General features: G+C 36.4%; 1 protein-coding gene across 7 annotated transcripts in view; it reads right to left on the bottom strand.

The window, feature by feature from the left end:
* Positions 1-24465, bottom strand: part of Fchsd2 (FCH and double SH3 domains 2) — a 272221-nt gene that overhangs the window by 240151 nt on the left and 7605 nt on the right. For all 7 annotated transcript variants that reach the window (XM_074083602.1, XM_074083607.1, XM_020163919.2 and 4 more), the window contains exon 2: positions 24306-24403. In XM_074083602.1, coding sequence (XP_073939703.1) covers positions 24306-24403 — 98 coding nt within the window. The remainder of the gene's footprint in view (positions 1-24305; positions 24404-24465) is intronic.

Raw genomic sequence — 24465 nt, 5'->3', positions numbered from 1 at the left:
CAATATTCTTACACTCCTCCTAAATCCCGGCTGGCGGCAGCACCTGCTTGATTTCAGTTATTTGAATCTCCTCTCTTTTGCTTCTCTCTTCTCTCTTTTGTTAGATAAGGTTTTGTCAATTTGCTGATCTTTACAAAGAATCAAGGATGGTCTCACTGAGTCTCTTCACTGTTTTTCTATTCTCTATTTCATTTATCTCTGGGCTAATATTTTTTTTCCTTCTGTTGGCTTTGGATTTAGCTTGCTTTTTTTGTTGTTATTGTTCCTTAAGGTATAAAGTTAAGTTATTGAACTAAGACCTTTCTTCTTTCCTAACATAGGCATTTACAACTATAAATTTCCCCCTTAGTAATAGCTTTACAGCATACCATAGCTTTGGTATGTTGTGTTTTTATTTACATTTGTCCCAAAGTCTTCTCTAATTTCCCTAGTGATTTTTTTCTTTGGCCCACTAATTGTTTAAGAGTGTGTTGTTTAAGCCAGGCACCAGTGGCTCACACTTATAATCCTAGCTACTCAGAGGCAGAAATCAGGAGGATCAAGATTCAAAGCCAGCCCAGGCAAATAGTTTGCAAGACCCTATCTCTAAAATACCCAATACAAAAAAGGGCTGGTGGAACGGCTCAAGTGGGAGAGCACCTGCCTAGGAAGCATGAGGCCCTGAGTTCAAACCCTAGTACCAGCACCAGAAGAAAAAAAAGAACGTGTTATTTAATTTCCACATGTTGGTAAATTTTCCAGATTTCCTTCACTTAACAGATATCTAGCTTTGTTTCATTGTGGGCACAAAAAATACTCTGCATGATTCTGATTTTTATAAATTTATTGATAATTGTTTATAGCCTAACATATGGTCTATCCTGGAGAAGGTTCTAAGTGTACTTGAGAAAAATACACATATTCTGCTTTGTTGTCTGGAGTGTTCTATCTATATCTGTTACATCTAGTTGGTTTACTGCATTGTTCAATGAAATAGAACTCACAGTTCAGAAAAAAAAACTAAACATCTATAGCTAGTTATTTTCAACAATGATACAACAATGATAACTGGGAAAGAAATAGTCTCTTGAACAAATAGTGCTAGGACAATAATTCCACATGCAAAAGAATGAAACTGGAGCCCTATTTTATTCCAAATAAAACTCAATGAAAATGGATCAAAGATAAATGTAACAATTAAAGCCTAAAACTCTCAAAAGAAAACACAGAGGAGTAAATCTTCATGACCTTGGATTTGGCAACAGATTCTTAGATGGGACACCAAAAAGCACAATCAACAAAGAAAAAACAGTTTAAATGGAATTCATCAAAATTTAAAACTTTTAACGTCAAAGACATGCTCATATTCATAAGCATAGCAGGATTGGAGATATTTGCAAACCATATATCTGACAAGGTCTAATATCCAAAATATTTAAAGAACTTTTACACCTTAAGAACAAGAAAGACAAAGAACCCAACTTAAAAAGTGACAGAGGCCAAGCGGGTATAGTGGCTCACATCTGCAATCCTAGCTACTCAGCAGGGAGAGACTGGGAGGATCACAGTTCAAGGCCAGCCTGGGCAAAAAGTTCACGAGACCCCATCTCAACTAATGACTGGCATGGTAGTGTGCACCTGTCATCCCAGCTATGCAGGAAAGCACAAACAAGAGGATCACAGTTCAGACCTGCCAGGCATAAAGCAAGACTACTTTAAAACTAACCAATGTAAAAAGAGCTAACAGAGCAGCTCACGTGGTGTACACCTGCCTGTGAAGCATGACCCCCAATATGGCCAAAAACATCAACAAAAAAAATGGCAAAGCAGCTAGGGTGGAGTACACCTGCCTAGCATATGCTAGTGCGAGGCCCCAGGTTTGATCTTGGAGAAGATACACAAATGGTTAACAAACACATGAAAATATGTTCCATGTCAGTAACCACTAGGAAAAAGCATACCAAAACCATAATGAGATAACCAATAGAATAGCTATTTAAAAAAATAATAAATAAAGCTGAGGATTTAGCTCAGTGGCAGAGTACTTGCCTGATGTGTGTAAGGCCCTAGGTTTGATCTCCAGCACTGCAAATAAGAAGAATGAGAAAAAGAGTAAGAGAAGGAGAAAGAGGAGGAAGACAAGGAACAAAGGAGGAGGGGGAAGAGGAATACTGGCCTGGATGTGGACAAATTCAATCCCTCAGACATTACTGGTGAGAATGTAAAATTGTATACCTGCTGTAGAAAGCATCTGATCAGTTACTCAAAAAGCAGACATAGAATTACTATGTGATACAATAATTCCACATCTAGGTATATATTAAAAACATCTGGCAACAGATGTTAAAACAAAAACTTATACCCAAATGTTTGTAACCGCACTATCCACAGCAACTAAAATGTGGAAACAACCTAAATATCTATCAACAGATCAAGGAATAAACAAAATGTGACATAGCTATACTATGGAATATTATTAAGCCATAAAAATAATAAACACTGGCCAGGCTTGGTAGCACACCTGTAATCCTAGCTATTCAGAAGACTGAGACAGAAGGATCGCTTGAATCGAGGAACTTAAAGCAAGCCTAGGAAACATACCAAGGTCCCATCTAAAAAACAAGGCCACAGGAAACTAGGAATAAAAGTGAACTTCCACCACCTGATTAAGGGCATCTAAGAAAACTTTACAGCTACATAATGCAATGGTGAACGGCTCGGCATTTTTACTTAAACCAGGAAGACATTAAGGAGGTAAAAGGCAAAGATATCCACTCTCACCATTTCTAGTCACCATTGTATTGGAGGCCCTAGACCATGCAAAAAGGCAAGAAATAGTAATGAGGCATATAAATTAAAAAGGAAAAGTTAAACTTTATTTTCAGATGACATGCTCATGTGGAGGAAAAACACTACAGACTATTTAAAAAGCTATTAAACTGTTAAACGCATTTAGCAAGGTCACAGGATATAAGCTAATATTTAAAAATTAATTACACTTCCATATACACAATGAATAATTAGAAAATATCTTTTAATTTTTTTGAGGTTTTAAATTTTTTTTGGTAGTACTGGGATTTGAACTCAGGGCCTTACACTTGCTAGGCAGGCACTCTACCACTTGAGCCACTCCGCCAGTCCTCAGGTTTTTAAAATAACCTTTATTTTTTTAAGTTAACATGTGCATTACAGGAAACAAACACACAAAGTAAAGAACAAAATCATTAGCCACAATTTTTAAATTTTTAAAACAGGGTCTCACTATGTAGCCTAGCTGGCCCCAAACTCATGATCCTCCTGCCTCAGTCTATAATCCTGGAATTACAGGTGTGCTCCACAACATTCAGCTTGAAAATATCTTTTAAATGCTCCAACTAGCTGGCAGAGTGACTCAAGTGGTAGAGCGCCTGCCTAGCAAGTATGAGGCCCTGAGTTTAAGCCCCAGTGCCACAAAAAAAAAAAAAAAAAAAAGGCTCCATCTAAGGACTGGAGGTGTGGCTCAAGTGGTAGAACACCTACCTAGTAAGTCCAAGGCCCTCAGTTCAAACCCAAGTAATATCAAATAATAATAATAATAATAATCTATTAACAACAAATACTTGCTAGGAAAACTGGTTATCTACATGCAGAAAACTGAAATTAGACTTTTCTCTCTCACCATGTACAAAAAATCAACTCTGAATGGATCTAAGATCTTAGTTAAGATCAAAAACACTGAAACTATTACAGGAAAAAATAGGGGAAATTCTGGAAGATATAGGCATATGTAATTATTTTCTGACTAGAACTTCAATTGCCGAGGAAATAAAAGCAAGAATTGACAAATGGGACTGCATCAAATTAAAAAGCTTCTGCACATCAAAAGAAACAATTACCAGAATCAAGGCACAACCCACAAAACAGAAGAAAATCTTCACCAGCTATTTAAATAAGGAATTAATATCCAAAATACACAAAGAACTCAAAAAACTAAACATCAAAAGAGCAAATAATGTAATTAATAAATGGGTAAATGAGATGAACACAGTTCTCAGAAGAAGAAATACAAATGGCTAATAAATAAATACATGAAGAAATGTTCAACATCTTTAACCATAAAGGAAATGGAAATCAAAACTACACTAAGATTTCATCTCACCCCAGTCAAGTTGACCATGATCAAAAAACAAACAATGACAAATGCTGGTAAGGATGCAGGGAAAAAGGAACTGTCATACACTCTCAGTGGGGATGTGAACTGGTACAACCACTATGGAATTCAGTATGGAGGTTCCTCTTAAAACTAAAAGTTGACCTACCTTAAGACCCCACCATACCACTCTTGGCCATTCATCCAAAGGAGTGTAAATCAATATACAAGAGAAATACATGCATATCCATGTTTATTGAAGCTCTGTTCACAATAGCAAAACTGATCAATCAGTCAAGGTGCTCAACTGATGAATAGATAAAGAAAATATGGTACGTGCATACAGATAGATTAGATAAATATAAATTTATACGTGTGTACATATACTATATATCATGGAATATTACTCAGCCATGAATAAAAATAAAATTATACCATTTGCAAGAAAATGGATAGAACTGGAGATCATCATGCTGAGCAAGATAAGCCAAGCCCAAAAGGCCAAATATCACATGATCTCACTCATTTGTGGAACCTAGACCTAAAATGATGATGATGATAACAATAATAATAATGGGACATGAATATATATGGGGGACTATCTGGGGGGAATCAGAGGGAGGGAGGAAGAAAGAAAAGGATACTGAAAATAACATAATGAAACTCAACAAACACTGTTTAAAAGAATGGGTGAGAGGGGAAATGGAAATATAATGCAGGGAGTGAACTTGTTTGAGATACACTGTATGTATGTATGGAATTATCACAATGAAACCCCCTCATTAATATATAATTCAAAATAAATTTATTTTTTAAGCCTTGGGAATAAACTTAGCAAAATATATGCAATATTCATATACTGAAAATTATAATGCTGCAAAGAGAAATTTTAAAAGATCTAAATAAAACTGAGATATACCATGTTCATGGACCAGAAGTCTCAACACTGTTAAATTTTAATATGGCAATTTTCCCCTAAATTGTTCTATAGATGCATTGCATTCCTTATCAAAACCCTAGCAAGCTTTCTGTAAGAAATGATAAGCTTATACTAAAATATATGCTGAAAAGCAAAATATCAGAGTGGTACATGCCTATAATCCCAGCTACTTGGAAGAAGGAGATAGAAGGATCTTGGTCTGAGCCCCAGCCTGGGAGAAGGTGCAAGACCCTATCAAAAACAAACTAAAACAAAAAGAGCTAGGTGTGTGGCTCAAGTGGTAGAGTGCTTGGAGGCCATGAGTTCAATCCCTAGTACTGCCAGAAAAAAAAAAAGCAAAAGAAAAATATTAGAATAACTAAAACAACTCTGAAAAAGAGGTACAAAATTGGAAACTGACACTCTAATTTCAAGACTTTCTATAAAGCTATTGTCTCCAACAGTGTGGTAATGGCATAAAGATCAACGTTATCACTCACTCAATGAATCAAGAACCTAAGAGAATACACACACACACACACACACACACACACACACAAACACACACACACAAACATCCATCCCACAAAGGGAAAAGACAGGCATCCAACAAATAATGCTAGATCAGTTAACTGGAAATGTATCACTATAATAAAAGTATGTGCTAAACTTAAGTTCCTAAAATAAAACATAAGAAAAAACTAAGTCAATTTCATCAAAATTTGAAACATTTACTCCCTGTAAACACAAGTCATAGACAGGTGAAAAAACGTATCTGACAAAGGGCACATAAAAAAAAAAACCTACAGCTCAATAATAAGAATTCAAACAACCCAATGTGGTTTTGTTTTGGTTTGCTGTTGTTTGTGGGTGTTCTCGTTATTGTTGTTTTTTGAGACAGGATCTCACTATGGTGCACAGGCTGGCCTTGAATTTAGATCCTCCTGCCTTACTCAGCCTCCCAAATGCTGTGATTACAGGTATGTATAGCCATAACCACCCAAACAACCCAATTTTTAAATATGGCAAAATATGTGAATACACACTTCACAAAAGAAATCCAAATGCTCAATACAAATGAAAAGATGCTTAACATCACTAACCACCAGGAAAATGCAATTAAAATATCACTAAATGCCCCGTCAAGTGACGAAATTAAAGTTAAAAAAACGAACAAGTGTTGACATTAAGGTGTTACTAGAATGTTCACACTTTGCTCACAGGAATACAAAATGGCAGAGCTGCTCTGGAAAACATTTTGGCAGTTTCTTTTAAAGCTAACACACTTTTGTCAATGGATCCAGTGATTATTCTCCTAGGTATTCAGCAAAGAGAAATGGAAACATATGTCTGCACAAACACTTGTACCCAAGTGTCTATAGCAATATCATTTATAAAATCCCCCAAACTGGAAATGCCTAACTGCCCATCACCTGATGAAGAGATTTTAAGAACTTGCAGTTACAGCTCACTATGGTTTGAATGTTTGTCCCCTCCAAAACTCATGTTGAAGTTCAACTGGCATTGTAACATAATTAAGAAGCAGGACCTTTAAGAGGTAATTAGACCATAAAGGCTCTGCAACTCCAGTAGTATTAATGCCATTATAAAAGAATGGCTTTGGCCCTCTTCCCTCTTTTTGCCCTTCCACCACGTGATGATGCATGAGGCAGGCCCTCACCAGATGCTGGCACCTTCATTTGGGAATTCCACAGAATAGATTAAGACACATGCTTACAACAGAAAACTATTTAGTAATTTTAAAAAGAAATAAATATTAATATACAAAATAAGGATAAATCTCAAAAACATTACACTAAAAAACAAATGATCCTGAGTAAGAGAAGTCAGACCGAAGTGTATCTACTGAATGATTCCATTTATACGGAACTCTAGGAAAGACATACTATAAAAACACAAAATAGAATAGTAATGACCTAGAAACTGGGCATCAAAGGACTCAAAGAAACATTTTAGGATGATGGAAATGTTCTTTGTATCAAGTTATGGTGTTGAAGATAAGGGCAAAATAGTTTCTGCTGGGTATTGAGGGGGGGAGCGGGAGGGGGTGGAGTGGGTGGTAAGGGAGGGGGTGGGGGCAGGGGGGAGAAATGAACCAAGCCTTGTATGCACATATGAATAATAAAAGAAAAATGAAAAAAAAAAAAGTTATGGTGTTGATTACTCGCCTGTAGTATAAATAATCATTAAGATGTATCAAATTATACACACCTAAATGGATGAGTTTTACTATATGCAAATTACATCTCAATAAGGTTAGGGAAAATAAAATATAATAAAGGGGGTAAATACCAAAATAACAAGTACTATTCTTTAAGTACCACTAGTTCAAAACCTGCAGTGAAATAAAAAAATTTAGAGTTCCTCATTTCTGAAAACTTGCTTTCATTTTTGTAAGTTTTGATTGACTTAGTTTAGGTATTACCTCTTGCAGAAATCACTACCTGAAACCCTATTCTAGACTAAGCATTGATCTTCTACACTCCCATAGCCTGTATCTGTCCTGTTACTAACTTTATTACATTGAAAATATCTGTATTTCTGCCTATTTCTCTTACTCAACTTTGTAATCCCAAACATAAAGCTTCATGCTGGCACACAGAAATTCAATTAAACTGAAATGAATCTATATGAAGTTGGCAAGTAAGAAAAAATATACTTATCAAGAAATAAGAAATGTTAAAAAAATTTAAAAAGGGCTTGTTAACATCAGCATTTGTCATGTCATTTTATATTTACACAGATTTTAGATATTCATTAAATCTAACTATAACAAGTCACGTTAACTTGACATGCTATTCCTGAGAGTCCCAAGAACCAAGTAAATCCTCCTCCAGAAAAGGTCTGCAATAGCCTTTAAATTTTTTAAAAGCACTCCTGCTTCCTTTACTTTTGCAATGTCTGAAATAAGGTGCCTTAGATCCTAGTAAATTACACTAGTACAAATGCTAAGACAAAAATACAAAGAAATGTTTTGTGTTATTAAACCCTTTAAACAGTTCCCAAGGACCTCACAGTCACATTCCCACTATGTACAGAACTCATCTTAAATGCAGGTTATAATATATTTTATAGTGGCTACCAGTGTAATTCCAGTCCAGTGCACTTAGCCTGATACTTGGCTTTAGTGAGAAACACTGTGTTCACTTTACACCTGGTACGATTAAATATCACACAAAATATTATCACTTTATTCTGACTCTCCTTAACAGAAAAAAAATGGTGCAAATATTGCTAACTTAAAGCAAAAGAGTTAAGAGTACTCACTGGTGAAATTCTAAATTGCACAAAATAGCTTCATACATTTATTTAGAATACATTTATTCAGAAGCATCCTAATAACGGACGAACCACAGAGCCTGTCATGTAAAAACAGTATAATCCCCTGTCAATAGAGCACTTCAAGTTTCTGTCTGATAAGGGAATTCTCCCAAACATCACCTGATATTTCAGAGTTGTTACAGCTCTTCTTAGATCTTGCTCTTACAAATGAAATTTAGAATCCACTTGACAAACATGAGAAAAAAGTATTTTGAGGTCTGTACTTAAATAACACTGAATTTACAGATACAAAGTTCTACATTAATTCAGATCTTCTTTTACAGCTTCAAAAAGTACTTTTTAAATTCTCTTCATAAAGTTTTGACACAGCACTTAACATTTAATCTTGGGTGTCCTTATGATTATGTTTATTATTGTTCTTGTGAATGGGATCATTTCCCTACTACTTTTATAATTGTTGGTTTCTAGAGTATTCAAGTGGGCTGATGGAATGGCTCAAGTGGTAGAGCGCCTGCCTAGCAAACATAAGGCCCTGAGTTCAAACCCCAGTGCTGGAAAAAAAAAAAAAGAGATGTATAGAGTATTTAGCAATATTGATTTTATTATAACTAACAACCTGCCAACTCTATTAGTCCTCACAGTTTGTATCTACTGTAGGCAAATGTACCTAGACCATCTTGGTTGGGTTTGTTTTGAGAAATGCCTTGCTATGTAGCCCAGGCTGGCCTGGAACTCCAGATTCCAAGTGCCAAGATTATAGCATGTGCCACCATACCTGGTCATTATTGCTTTTAAATAGTGGGAATTTTAGGTGTTTTTTCTAATTCTATACTCTGTGTCTCTTTTCATGTCTTCTAATATGAGATGGTATATCAACCAAGGTTCTTCAGAGAAACAGAAGAGAAGAAAGCTAGCTACACAGGTAGGTATACAGACAGATATACAGGGATTTATTTTAAGAATCTGACCCACACAATTGTAGGAGCTGACAAGTCTGAAGTTTGTAGGACAGTCCGGCAGGCTAGAAACTTAGGCAGTAGTTGTTGCTACAATCTTGAGGCAGAATCCACCTTTCCAATGAGTTAGTGAGGCACACTAACATTATAGATGGCTATCTCCTTTTCTTAAAGCCAACTGACCATAGATGCTGACCATATCCACAAAAATCCCTTCACAGCAACATACAGAATAATAATTAAAAACTGGGTACTACAGACTAGCCAAGTCAACACATAAAACTAACCATCACAGAGAAGTGCATTTATCTTATCTATGGCTTTAATAAGAAGTCTTCTAAAACATCATCATTATGTATAATAATGTCAATAGGTTTTTGATACTCTTACACTATATAGTACCCCCTAGTTTTCTATTATTATTCCCTTCCTATCACTTTTTAAAGCATATTCTGTTCTTTTTCAAATTTGTTGAGATAAACACTAAGTCCACTAATTTTCAATTTCCTATTTTCTAGCATATTCTTTAAGCTAGGCATCCTGGTGCACATCTGTAATTCCAGCATTCAGGAGGCTCAAGTAGTAGGATAGTCAATTCAAGGGTAGCTTGAGCTATGTAGCAAGTTTGAGGCCAGCCTGGAATACACAGTGAGACCCTGTCTCAAAAACAACAACAGCTGGGCTTCAGTGGCTCACACCTATAATCCTAGCTACTGGGGAGGCAGGGGTCAGAAGGATCAAGGTTCAAAGCCAGCCCATGCAAATAATTTGTGAGACCCTAGCTCAAAAATACCAACACAAAAAAGGGCTGGCAGAGTGTCTCAAATGGTAGAGTGCCTACCTAGCAAGGATGAGGCTTGAGTTCAAGACCCAGTACCACCAAAAAGAAAAAAAAATAGTAAAAACTATACATTTCCTTTTAAGTCATATCGTGTGTGTGTGTGTGTGTGTGTGTGTGTGTGTGTGTGTGCGAGCGCACGCCCACATGCATGCATACTAGAAACTGAACCCAGGGTCTGGTGCATGCTAAACCCAGTCTATAAGCCCTATATCCTATGAGTTTTGTTATGAAAAGCATTCATTGTCATTGTGTGGTATTTATTAATTTTCATCCTGATTTCTTCTCTAAACATTTGTAAGTAGTTTTGTTTGATTTTAGTTTCCAAACACAAGCAGGAGGTTGGGAGAAAGTTTCCATAGTTGACTGTCAAATTTTTCAAGCATGCAACAAAGAATTTTATAGTTATCACCCATATAACCACTACCTAGATTCTGGCATAACATTTTATTATAGTTGCCTTATCACATACCTATCTATTTATCCATCTCTCGAGCCATCCATTAATCCACCTTCTTTTAAGTGCAAACTGTAGCGACTTCACACAAATTGTAGACATCAGTACACTTCCCCCTAAATACTTCAGCATTCAGTGTTAACTAGAGTTCAGTATTTTCTTAGTCTTTTATGTGAAATATACATAACTAAGTACACAAATTTTATGTCTACATTATCTGAGTTTTGGCAAACATGAACACCTGTGTAACCCAAACATCTATAAGACACAGAATGATGGCAGCACCCCAGAGTTCCCTGATGCCACCTCCTAGTCAATCCCCACCTGTTAACCTCTAGAGAAAACCATCGTAGTCATTTCTTTCTTTTTTTGGAGACAGGGTCTCACTATGTAGCCCAGGCTAGTCTAGAACTCAAGATCCTCATGCCTCAGCCTCAGAGTGCTAGGATTACAAGTGTGCACTGCAACACCCAGCTCTGATTTCTTTTCTGTACTACAGCTTCATATAAGTGGAATCGGACAGTATACACTCTTTGGTATCAGGCTTTCAATCATCATGTTTCTGAGATTCATTCACTTTGTGTACATTCATAACTCAATTTTTTTGGCAGTACTGGGGATTAAACTCAGGACCTTGGCGTGCTAGGCAGGTATTCTGCCACTTAAGCCATACCTCAAGTCCTTTCTTGCACAGGTTATTTTTGAGGTAGGGTCTCACTTTATGCCTGGACCAGCCCAGACCACAATCCTGTATTTGTGCGTACCTGCATAGCTAGAACAACAGCAGCAGGTTGAGATGGGGTCTCACAAACTTTTTGGCCAGGCTGACCTCAAACTGCGATCCTCCCAATCACCGCTTCCTAAATAGTTAGGATTATAGGCTTGAACTACAATGACCGGGCTCACAGATCATTTCTTTTTATTGCTGAATAATATATACACAGGTTTTTCTATTTCAAAGAGAAAAAGAGGATGTTTATCTCTTTATCACTAATTTCTATTTCCACTACATTGTGATCAGAGAATATGGTGATAATATTATAATAATGATGATGAAATTTCTGGAGCCCTTTACTATACACAAGGAATTGTTCTAGACTCAAATCTTCACAATTCTGAAGTACCCTTGTTACCACCTCCATTTTACAGATGAGAAAACTAAAGCACGGAAGTTAAGTAACTTACCCAAGTTCAGAGACCTAGGAGGGCAAGCACAATTTGGCTCATGAGCCCTCCCTTAACCACATACTATACAAAATATATGGTGCCATTTCCATGGGATTTGTGGAGACTTTATGAGCCAACAAGTATGATATCAAAAAAAATTTTTCTCTATTTGAAAAGAATACAGTTTTGCTGCAAGGCTGAGTCCAAACCCAGGAATTTCAGAGAGAGAGAGAATTAATTTTCTCTATATTAAATTCAGAATTCTATGTAACTAAACTTATTTCAGAGGTGAAATTTTCTATACACTTTTAAATGTTTTTTATCTGCTTGATCCATCAATTTGAGAAAGAGGAATGTAAAAACCAGGCATAGTGGCATGCCTGTAATCCCAGCTACTGGAGAGACTGAGGTGGGATCACCTGAGCCAGAAGTTTGAGGTCAGTCTGAGAAACATAGCAAGATTCTGTTTCAAAAAATAGATAATCAGAAAGAGGTATGTTAAAAACCACTCACTATGGTTACAGATGTCAATTTCTCCTTCTAATTTTATAATTTGTAATTATTTTATTTCAAATATATGCTATTAGGTGAATGAGTCCTCATGCTTATTGAGCTTCCAGACAGACTATTCTACTCATCTTTAAGTATTTTATCCTTATTAATGATTAAACCTCAATTCTACCTAATAGTAACATAGTATTTTTTTTTTTTTTTGGTGGTGGTGGTATTGGGGTTTGAACTCAGAGCCTCATGCTTGCTAGGCAGGCACTCAACCACTTGAGCCATTCCACCAGCCCTTAATAGTAACATAAAACCATTTTTATTCTGTGTTCTACAATGTTTTATTGCTTGATTTTCAATTTTTAGCAGCACTATGTTTTTTAGATGTGTCTCATAAGTATGTAGCAACCTAGATTTTAATTTTTTAAGTAAAAAAACACAGTTAAGCTTGGAATAGTAGTGAATGTCTGTAATCCCAGCACTCAAGAAGTAGAGGCAAGAAGATCATAAAATTTGAGACCAGCCTGGGCTACATGGTAAAATCCTGTTTCAAAAGAAAAAGAAAGAGCAAACATAAAAACAACAAATTGGAAGCAAGCTTTTGAAATAAAGCTAAAACCTAAAGAATAAAAAATAATGCTGTAATTCCAGCTACTTGAAAGGCAGAGATTGGGGGATCATGGTTTAAAGACAGATCAGGTAAAAAGTTAGCAAGATCCCGTATCTCCAAAAAAGCTGGGTGTGGTGGTATATGCCTGTCAGCCCAGCTAAGGAAGAGACTGTAGGTAGAAGGATCGCAGTCTGAGGCCAGGCTCAGGCAAAAATGAGAGACCTTGCCTGAAAAAAATAACTAAAATAAAAAAGACCTGGGGACATGACTCAAGGGATAAAGCACATGAGTAGCTAGCACCACGTCCTGAGTTCAAACCCCAATACCATCAAAAACAGAAAAAAAAAATTACTGGATAAGGTATGCACACACCTGTAATCCCAGCTAGTCACGAGGTGGAGATAGGAGGATCCCAGTCTGGGTCCCCCCACCTACTACCCACACTGGGCAAGTCTGACACCCTATCTGAAAAACAAACTGAAAAGACTGGGGCATGGCTCAAGTGGTAGAGAACTTGTCCAGCAAGTGCAAGGCCACCTAAAAAACTCAAGAACAGTAAGAAAACTAAAATTCAAACTGAAAATTAGGCTAAGGAAAAAAGATTAACAAAATATATAAAACAGGCTAGCATAGTGGTTCAAATGACATAACACCTGCCTAGCAAGTGTGAGGCCCTGAATTCAACCATCAGTACTGCCAAAAGAAAAATACATAAAACAGTCAAACACATTTTAAAAATCCCACCTTACTAATAACCAAGAAGATTCAGATTCAAACAATGAAAACATTTTGCTCATTATCATGTCCACTATTCAAACAACACTAGAATAACAATAATGCTGAACATGCAGACATGACACCATTAGGAAATTCCATATCTGATCTCTTGAGATAAGTCAGACTCAAAACACAGGTATACTAAAAATACTGTATAAAATTACCTTCAGGCTACATCTATAAGATGTATATGAATTATTAATTAATTTCATGCTTATACTCAGATTCATTAAGTATATGCAAATACTCCAAACTCTGAAAAAATCCAAAACATTTCTGGCCCCAAGCATTTCAGATAAGGGATACTGAACCATACTTGTTCCTGACAGTGTGGAAATAAGGTACCTATATAGACAGTTGTGAAGATAATTAGGTACCAAGTATAAACAGCCATTTAAACAGTATATAATGTTTGATCCACCAATTCTGGGAGATAGCTCAGTGGAAGCACTTGCCTAGCATGCACAAGGCCTTGGGTTCAATCCCCAGCACTGCATAAAAAATAAACAAACAGGAATAAATAAATAATGTTGAGGCTGCACAGGAATCTACCACCTAATATGTTTGCTTATTTAGGGACAAAAGAATTCTGCAATGAAGAGAGAAAGGAACGTAGTAGTAAGTAAAGCCTGTTTCCCCAACTCTGAGCTACACCAGCTGGAAACCAATTATTGGCTTTGCAAAAGTTTATAGTATGTACTTGTACATACTTGAAATAAATTTTAAAGTCTTTTAATAATGAAAATAACTTCAATAAAAGCTAATTAAAAAGTCAAAAGTGACATTTTGGCATTAACTAATATAAACTTTTATAGAAACTTATGTTTAACACGCGTTATGTTTCATAGTAATACTGTGAAGAAACATTTACCAATATTACTAAATCACTTAATTTTTAATTTGAAGACTAGGTAATATTCATATAGTTCAAAATTCAAAACATACAAAAAAAGATATATAATAAAAGTCTCTGCCTTCTGCTCTTATCCTCTAGCCACCAATGGGAAAGGAAAAAAAATCACCAAAATGTAATCCAGGTGGAAATATATACTCCAATTGTTTCCTTGGGACCACAGACATAGTAACACTTTTCGTAACACCAAAAATAACATTTTCTTTTAAATTGGGATCATTTCAAAGCTCACAAAACAGGAAACACTTGGAAGACAAGAGATTCATACATGAAAGGCAAAAAGGAAATCGAATGGAATGTCAAAATAAAGCCATGCCCAAGGAATACTGTGAGGACAAAATGAAATGAAATAAAAATATCCAGTTCAAGGCCAGACCAGGCAAAAAGTAAGCAAGACACCATCTCAATCAATAAGCTAGGCATGGTGCACCCCTGTGATCCCAACTACTCAGGAGGCCCTAGATAAGAGGATCACAGTCCCAGGCTAGCCCTAGGCAAAAAGCAAGACCCTATCTGAAAAAAAAAAATAACCTACAGCAAAAAGGGCTAGAGGCATGGTTCAAGTGGCAAAGTGCCTGCCCAGCAAACCAAGACCCAGAGTTCAAACCCTACTACTGCCAAGAAAAAAAAAAAAAAAAAAAAGAAAAAATCAGCTATGGATCTATAAACTAGTTCTGATCAGCACATAACAAAAACCTGCAGCAGTGGAATAAAGGACAGAGATACAAGTTCCTGCACCTAGTTCCCAAATTAGTCACTGAAAAGCCAACAGCACAACCCAGACTTACAAAACAAACTCCTGCTTGTGCATTAGGTCATTCTGAAGACTGACACCAACAGCACAGAATGGCATCCTGAGATTCAAACGAACATTTCAAGGATTTATAAACACCAACTTGCCATCACAAGATAGTATGCTTCACATCTTATAGTTCAAGACTGAACTGTCAATCCTCAGTTATTAAGGGCAAATGATCCAGGCAGAGATGGTTCTACCTCTCATTTGTCCTTCCCTGCTTTCAGTTCAGTCACTTCACTAACGCTCCACTCTCACCTAAGAAGCAAAAGGAGATCAATAAAATAAAACTGCCTGCAGGAGCCTTTGATCACCAAAAGCGTCAAGACTTTAACCACTTCTATATTCCTAAGAGGAGAATCCTAAAAGGCCACTGGCCTACTGGCCCACTTTACCTCTGGCAAATACAAAATCCTACTCCTAACATAACTGAATTCAAAAGGAGTTGGGAGAAGGGGATACAAATGATTTATATGGAGTCTCTGATTCACAATAGCCTTAGGACAACTGAAATTTCAGCAATATTCCTCATATTCAAACCCCAACACATTTTTAATACTTTTATGGGAACCAATAGGATTAAACTGGAAAAGGACCCTTTGGCAAACTGAACAAAAAATTTATGTAGCAAAAGTTTCACTACTGCCATCATTACTTTCTCTCTTGGCAAAGCCCAACCTCCAAGAAGATAGTACATTCTCAGCTTTCTTTTCAGTGAGGCATGCATGGATACATGAAGCAAATTTGGCCAATGAGATATCAGGGAAAGTCTATTGGGATAACTCCTGGTAAAATTCTTCCCTAGTGGAAGGAAAAAAAGGAAGGGAAGAAGGAAACAATTGCATAAGGATAAGTTTTCCTTCTTTCCGCTTCTTCCACCTCAAACAGTTTTGTGAAAATATGATGACTGGAACTGCAAAAGCCATCCAGCAATGATGAACAGAATCATTACTAACAGAGAAAGATGGAAGGCACCAGTGACCTTGGTGACTAAGATGCTCTAACCTTCCTGGAACAGTTTATCTTTGAGCCTATTACACTTCTCAACCCTCAGTTTAACTCTTTGGAGGATAAGACCATAATTTCTGAATTGATGCTCTCGATTACTTAACAAAATTACAGTCCACACTCTACGCACTGCAAGAGATATTTTGTATGCATTGTGCATTACTTTATTTATCAAAATAACCCTAGGGCTGGTGGTATGGCTCAAGTGGTACAGTGCCTGCCTAACCAGTGTAAGTAGCACAAAAAAACAAAAACAAAGAATGAGAAACATAAGGCTCAGTGGAATTTAAGTGACTTGTGTCCAAAGTCATGCTAAGAGCTAGGATCTGAACCCTGGTGGTAAGTTTTTAAGCAGTGCTTGTTCCAGTAGATCAACTTCACTATTGAATTCTCCTTCAACTGGACACCGATAGCTAATGCCTATAATCCTAGCCACTTGGAGGGCTGAAATGAGGAGGATCTCAGTTGTAGGCCAGCTGAAGAAAACAGTTTATGAGATCCCCATCTCCAAAATAAACAGAGAAAAATGGACTGGAGATGTGGCTCAAGCACTAGAACACCTGCTTTGCAAGCATGAAGCCAAGTTCAAACCCTGGTCCCACGAAAAAAAATGAAAAATTCTCCTAGTACAGTATTTGCTTAGCAAGCTTGAGGCACTGAGTTCAAGCCTCAGGACCAAAAAAAAAAAAATTATCTCTGTCAAGATTCCTCATGTTTTCAGTTTTAATCTGAAAAGATCTAGTAGCTGATACACAATTCCAGTTGTCATCATATGTAATATAGCACGGATTGTACAACACATTATTTTATGTCCAGCAAAGAAAAAATGCTGCCAGTTAAATTGATGCAACACCTTATCACTTAGAATTTTTATTTTTATTTATTAAAAGACCTCTTTTAAACTTATATAGTCAAATTTGTAGCATAGCATACTCTTGTGCATAATAAAAAATTAACAAAATAAATTGGCTCATAAACTGGTCACATTCTAAACCACTTTTTAAGTCAGTCACCACTATCCAAGTTTTCCCAAACATTACCATTTTCTATGCCATCCAAAGCCTTTGTGAGCCAGGTGCAGGTGGCTCATACCCATAATCCTAGCTACTCAGGAGTCACAGATCAGGAGAATCGAAGTTTGAAGCCAGCCCAGGCAAATGGTTCTTAAGACCCTATCTCGAAAAAACCCACCACAAAAAAGGGCTGGTGGACTGGCTCAAGGTGTAGGCCCTGAGTTCAAACCTCAGTACCACCAAAAAAAAAAAAAAAAAGTCATGTGATCCAACATTTGTATTCCAACCACCATCTCTAGGATTTTCTTCCAAGCCCTGCTGATACCTATTCTACAATTATTTATGCTAAGACAATGACAACGGCATTACAGCAAAAACCAACTTCTTTTGTTACCTTGAATAAAGACAACATTCTTCCCACTAGTAATAGTAACTACTAGCTGGGTGCCAGTGGCTCATGCCTGTTAATCTTAGCTACTTAGAAGGCAGAGATCAGGAGGATCAAGGTTTGAAGCCAACCCAAGCAAACAGTTTGTAAGACCCCATCTGGAAAATACCCATCATAAAAAAGAGCTAGGGGCATGGCTCAAGCAGTAGAGCCCCTGCCCTGCAAACGTGACACCCTGAGTTCAAACCCCAGTACAACATATATACATACATACATAAAAAGTAATATGAGGCTCAGAGAAATTAAGTAACTTGTCCAAGATTACCCAGCTAGTAAGTAGCAGAGCTGAGCTTTGATCTCTGGTCTCCATCAGCTGTTCTCAAAATTTAATGCACGTAAGACTCACCTTGCTGGGGATGCAGCCCAGGGGTAGATCATTCACCTAGTATATGTGAAGCCCTGGGTTCAATCCCCAGCAATGACCAGGGAGAAAGAAAAAAAAAAAAGACTGACAGCTCAATGTATGAAAAAAAAAAAAAAAAGAAAGAAAACACACTAATTAATAATGTACACAAGGAGGGGGGAGAAATGACCCAAGCATTGTATGCACATATGAATAAAAGAGAAAAAAAAAACACAGGAAAAAAAAACAATGTACACAAGCAAAATATTTCAAGAGACAGTACCCATGATGAGTTCCTTGGTTTAAAGCTTGAGAGACACTGACAAGGGAGACAGTATACTAGCATAGAAATTAGGAAAAATAGCTTAGAGTTCTCTCCAAAATGACCAACTTCATCTAATTGTGCCTCAGTCTCCACTTTCATCTATAAACTAAACAAACCTAATGGTATCCATCTAATTTGAAATTCTGTAATTTTCCCATATTATATAATGACCTCCTAAAAATATCTGCTAAGAAGGTAGTCCTTTAGTTGTCAAGAATGTCAATGATGCTGAGCTTTCAAACAAAAATATGTGGGGGTGGGAGTGGTGAAGAACTACCCAACAAAACCAGACACAAAAAAAGAAGAAGATAGTTCTTCATGTTCTGGGTCCCTGCAAAGAAACTTTCTTATTTAGCACATCTTCAGGATAAACATTACTAAGAAGGAAAGTATATAGCACTAGTATTTAGAAGCTTACTTGGTAAGAGGCCTTAGAAAAGAGACAGGAAAAAGATAATAAACTAAAAAAAAAAAAAGTAAAGCATGTTTGTCTACTGCTGATAACAAATGTCAACAGGAAATGCATCAGTATAAAATCTCTCCAAAGAATGGAATGTCCCTGATTAACAACAAATGAGTTATCATTCCTTCTCATACTTCATTCCCAACATACCAGCCTCAAAATGCACCCCTGAAAAAAATGAACTGAAGGGGAGGACATCAAAGAAGACTACTATATTATAACTGGCCTCCTCCACTCAAAATTCTAGAAGATGAGAAGGGGGTGAGGGGATGGGAACTAGCCACGTCCAGCAGAAAACTGTCCTCTTTACAGCTTAATGTGCTATGGGTATGTGTTTTGTTTTAACCTCTCTTTAAGAAGTTAAAAACTTTGTCTACTACTCATTTCTTTATATTAAGAATAAAAAGGTATTCAACGTATTCCAGTTAATGGCTAACTGGATAACTTCTGTCTATAAACTTATATTTTAGTAATTTAAAAAAAAAAAAAGCTATGTGCCCTTTTCTGAGTGGATTCGTGTTAACTCAGTTGAGCATGAAACTGGCAGGACACCTGGGTGATAACAGGCATTGTCTGTGGGGTTCCAGGGAAGGGAGTAGTGAAAGCTGAAAAGAAAAAGCACTAAAGTAGAAGTACACATTTGTAACTCAAGAACTCAGGAGGCTAAGGCAGGAAGATTACAAATTCAAGGACAGCCTGGGCTACATGGTGAGACCCTGTCTCAAGTATCAGAACATGGCTCAAGCAGTACAGTATCTGCCTAGCAAGCACAGAGCCCCGTGATCAATCCCTAGAACTGCAAAAAAAGAAAGAAAAAAACAATCAGATGAAGTTAAAATTTCTGAAGGAACTTTTATAAAGATATGCAAGAAGATACAAATGAAGAAAAGAACATACAAAACAATATCACTAATGTGTTTACCACCATATAATATATGTAACATGGTCTATTTTTAAAAAGAAAGTCACAAAGTCTTAACTCTTTCTAAGTGCTTTTAAATGGGTTTTTATAATTCTGAATTTGCTGTAGTTTTAACTTTATGTACATCCTTATCTGTAAAAGCAGTACTTTGTAAATTGGTAATATTATTTTCAGTCTTTTTTGTATGAACTATTGCTTGATTGCTGTAACTCACCCAATCTTCCAATTAAAAATCAAGTCAGGATTCAACAATAAGAATATAGTTCTGGAGGATGATGGAGTGGCTCAAGTGGTAGAGAGCCTGCCTAACAAGTGTGAGACCCTGAGTTCAAACTTTCTCTGTACCGTCAAAAAAAAAAAAAAAGTGATCAAAAGAATATAGCTCTGAACGCTATCATGTACCATTTTTTTCTTATTATGATCCATGGTAAAAAAGCCTGCGCTTCTCAAAGATGCAGAAAGTAGACAAGCAGAAAAACCTCTTTGGCTGACATTTCAGTATTTTCAAATGCTTGGAAGAGAACTATGGGAAACAGCCATTGTTACTGTCACTAAATTTTATAAACTTACATATACAGTTCTAGGGGCTAGTTTTGTGGAAATTGAGACCTGAAGGATACATTCATGTGAATGGAGCTGTGCTAGATTTCCAACAGGACCATTACAACCTGAATGAAAGTAGGTATGCTGAACCTAGTTTCAAGCACTCTGTAGAGTATAATCCTGCACAGGATAGATCTTGGCCTTTATCATTTCTCTACCATAAATAGCTGTTTGCTTATGAAGAATCAATTTAGAAGCTAATTGACAAATCTAGTCTCAATTGCAGTATGTTTAAAACAGGGAAGGGATGAGGGTGTAGTTCATGGTTGAGTGCATGCTTAGCAGGCACCAGATCACTGGGTTCAGTCTCCAGCACCAAAAAATAAAACAGGGAAGGCAATAGATGATGACTGGGGAATGTTTTGAGGTTAATGTTACTGCTCACTTGAATATCAAAATTCCAAATATTTCTCTTAACTAAAGCAACCAAAATTATGTATATATAACCAATTTAACATGTATAGAAAAGGTAGTTCTAAAGACTTCAAATCCCAGTTGTCTGTGGTATAGCAGTATGAGGAAATGCCTGGCTTTTTAAGGATTTTTTAAAGATGAATAACTGTCTTGCTTATGTGAAATATATTTTACAGGCTTACTGAGTTTGATAGCATCAAAACAATCATTCCTTAGTTTCTTTTGTGGAATTCAAACAGTTCTATAAAATGCATTCTTTTTGTTGGTGGTGTTTTGGTTTTTTAAGATGGAGTTTCAATATGTCGCCCATGCTGACCTCGAACTCTCAAATCCTCCTGCCTCAGCCTCCCAAGTGCTGGTATTACAGGCATGTATCACCATACCCAGCTTAAAATGCATTCTTAAGGATACTCATGGACATACCTGTAACAGTGGGTAAGGTACAGTATTCCCACAGAGAGTATATGGAGCTTTTCCCATTATATGAAACCACAGAAATTTTTCAGTACTTTCCCTTGCTCTGTATAATGGGGGCTGGTGGAAATCCTTATTTCTACTAAGTAGAATTATGTAACAATGTTTGGTAACACATAGTACAGCCACCTTATTTCAGAAACTGTGTCAAAAGACAAAGCACACTTTAGCCATAGCAAACACTAAAGCTCTTAAATCAGTGGAACAGAAAGATGAGAGACAGAAGACAAACCTAAACTCATGTTTTAGCAGGTAATAGTTTTCTAGTCACAATTATATGGGAGTAAAGTGAATAGAAAAGCACACTGACTCCTTTAAAATAATCATCTGTTAGTCCTTGGCATACCACCAATCTCTGCATTCATAGTTTATATATAAATATATATTCTATATTAAATAGCACAGTATATTTAAGTGCCCATGTGAATCAAAGTATACCACAAGGGATCCTCTATAGACTCCTACAAACAGAGCTCACAAAATATTTCACCTAAGAACAAAAAAGCACATTTAAGTATAATCATTTATATTAATTTGGCAATTTTGCCATCTTTAGCTAATGGTACAACAATACAGATTAATACTTAGCCTCTAACTTCCAAGAATTCACGTTAGAGAAGAAGCCAAAAGCATGTGTAAAATCAAAATCTTCCTTTAAGATCACAGGAACAATTAATTTGCAGAAGTAGCAGTAGCCAGAAGTGTCAGATGAAAAGGTGGGAGGAAGGGTATGAAAAGGGAGGGGCTGGGAAGGTGTGTCTGGATGGTAGGGTACCTGCCTAGCAAAGGCAAATACCTGTGTTCAAGTCCCAGTACAACTACAACAACAAAAAGGCAAAGGGAACAGCAAAAGCAAAGGCATGAATGCAGAGCACACAGTTAGATAATCAGATGCCCTGAGCGGCCAGGGAAAGAGGAAAGACAAGGATGCATGGGTGTGAAACAGTGGTAACTAAAACCCTAGCTGGTGACAGACTGAAGGAAAAGGAGACATTGGGGGAAGGAAGATATGAGGACACAAATGTGATATTTGGGATATTGCTATAATAATGGAAGCAGAATTGCTGAATCAGAAAAAAAAAAATCAGCAGAGGAGCAACAATCATATCAACTTAGCTTAACGTATGTTACATTTACTTGCCCTGTCATTTGATCTGCTCAACCCTTATGAATGAAGGCCACTATGGCCCCATTTTACAAATGAGAAAACTGAAATTTACAGAGATTACATTTTTGAGAAGACACCACTTCCAGTAGGTGACAGGTCCTCAACACAAACCCATGACTCTGACTCCAACGTCCATATTCTTGACCTTAAGCTCTTTCTCAGTACAGGCAATGAGAAAAAACCAAAAAGAATGTAATCAAGTCTTCAGAAGAAACACAGGACTTAATGACCACTGACCATCCACGTCTCTCACAGGATCTTCACTTACACACTAATTCTGCCTTTCTGAATGCTTCAATCAATTACTTCCTTCCTCTAGAGATTTCTACTAAAATATCGTGATATGCTTACTTAACAGATGTTTAAATTTTTTTATTTTTAACCATATGAAGTTTCAGATGTCTTGCACAGGAAGTTTTTAATCTAAAAACTTACTTGTGGGGGATGGAGATCTAGTTCAGTGGCACTGCAATTTTTTTTCCTTGTAGCCACAGAAAAGAAAGGGGAAAAAAAGGAAATAAAACAAACAAATGCAGAATTAAAGTAAGAGTATTTTTCAGTCAGAAAAATAACAATTTTGGTATTGCCAAAATGGATGAGAATGATTTATATGCCTTAGTCAGAAATCCTAAAAGGCAGACCTATAGCAAAAATGTTCATAAATAGCACCTAAGTAAAATATGAGAGGCAAAAAGAAACTCCTTAAGCTAAAATCTTTGGGCCATAAATAATTCAGCTATCAAACATTATGTAACTTTATCCTAACAATATACAGTATTTTTCATGAAACCAACATATAATTAGTTAGCACACCAAAAGAAAAATAGGCAACTGATGAGGCTTACAGACCTAATTCCAATTTGATAATTGTATCACTCAAAGGAAACAAGAATGATAGCCGCTCTATTTCAACATCCAAATCATCTTCCATCTTTTATAAAAATATTTATCTAAAAAATTGTTTAATATTTATAAAAATATTCCACCCTTTATAAAAATACTGTCAGCTTGTACTACAGGATTATTAAAGAGGTGGCATTTCTTTCAGTAAAATAAATCATGCTTCTACCTCATTGTTACAATACCCTCATTTCTTTTTGTTGTTTTGTATTTTGTTTTTCTGAGACAAGGTCTCATTATGTAGTTCAGGCTGGCCTCAAACCCACAGTCCTCCTGCCTCAGCTTCCCAAATGCTGGGATTACAGGTATGAACAATCACACCCAACTTAATACTCATTTCTGACACTCATTTTCTCAAAGTTAGTAAGGTGCCTTATCTATTAAATTCAAAGCTATCTTGAATATAGGTAACTTTAAGTAAAATAATTTTAAAAACATTCAAAGCAAATTATATGTTTTAACAAATAGTGCTAGTATATTATCATCTGGGGTTGACTGACTTTCCCCAGATATTAACCATTAACCACAGGTGTCAATTTAAAAATCTGTGTGTAATTGTTAAGATCAATAAATAGCTGTTATAATTCAGTGGGAAGATGTAATTTATAATTTTTACTTCAATGGTTATAATATGACTGACATTTTCAAGGCTCTTGTCTTTTCATAATAGTATGTGTACATTACAGGTAGCTCCATTGAGGGAAAAACGTTTGCACTGTGTTAATTTCAGTTATAATTTCCAGCTTAGTCAAAGTTCTAACAGCCTTAAAGCAGGAAATCCAAAAGGAAATTCCACCATCAGAATCTGGGGCTTGGCAACTCAAAGGTTGTTTGAAACAGAGATATAGAAAGTACTCAAACTATTTACTATAACCTTACCTCATATCTTCAAGCAAATCACATTCTGCTTGATGTTTGGCTTGAAGTTTTGTCATCTGCTCAACTTGAATGTTTTTCAGTTCTTGTGTAACTTTCACCTAAAATAGACCATATATTTATGAAGGCCGTAATACAACTTTAACAAAAAATCCTTAAGGAA

This window comes from Castor canadensis, chromosome 1 (assembly GCF_047511655.1).
Source record: "Castor canadensis chromosome 1, mCasCan1.hap1v2, whole genome shotgun sequence".
Lineage (NCBI taxonomy): Eukaryota > Metazoa > Chordata > Mammalia > Rodentia > Castoridae > Castor > Castor canadensis.
The sequence above is the reverse complement of the archived record's forward strand: the minus strand, read 5'-3'. Positions and strand labels throughout refer to the sequence as shown.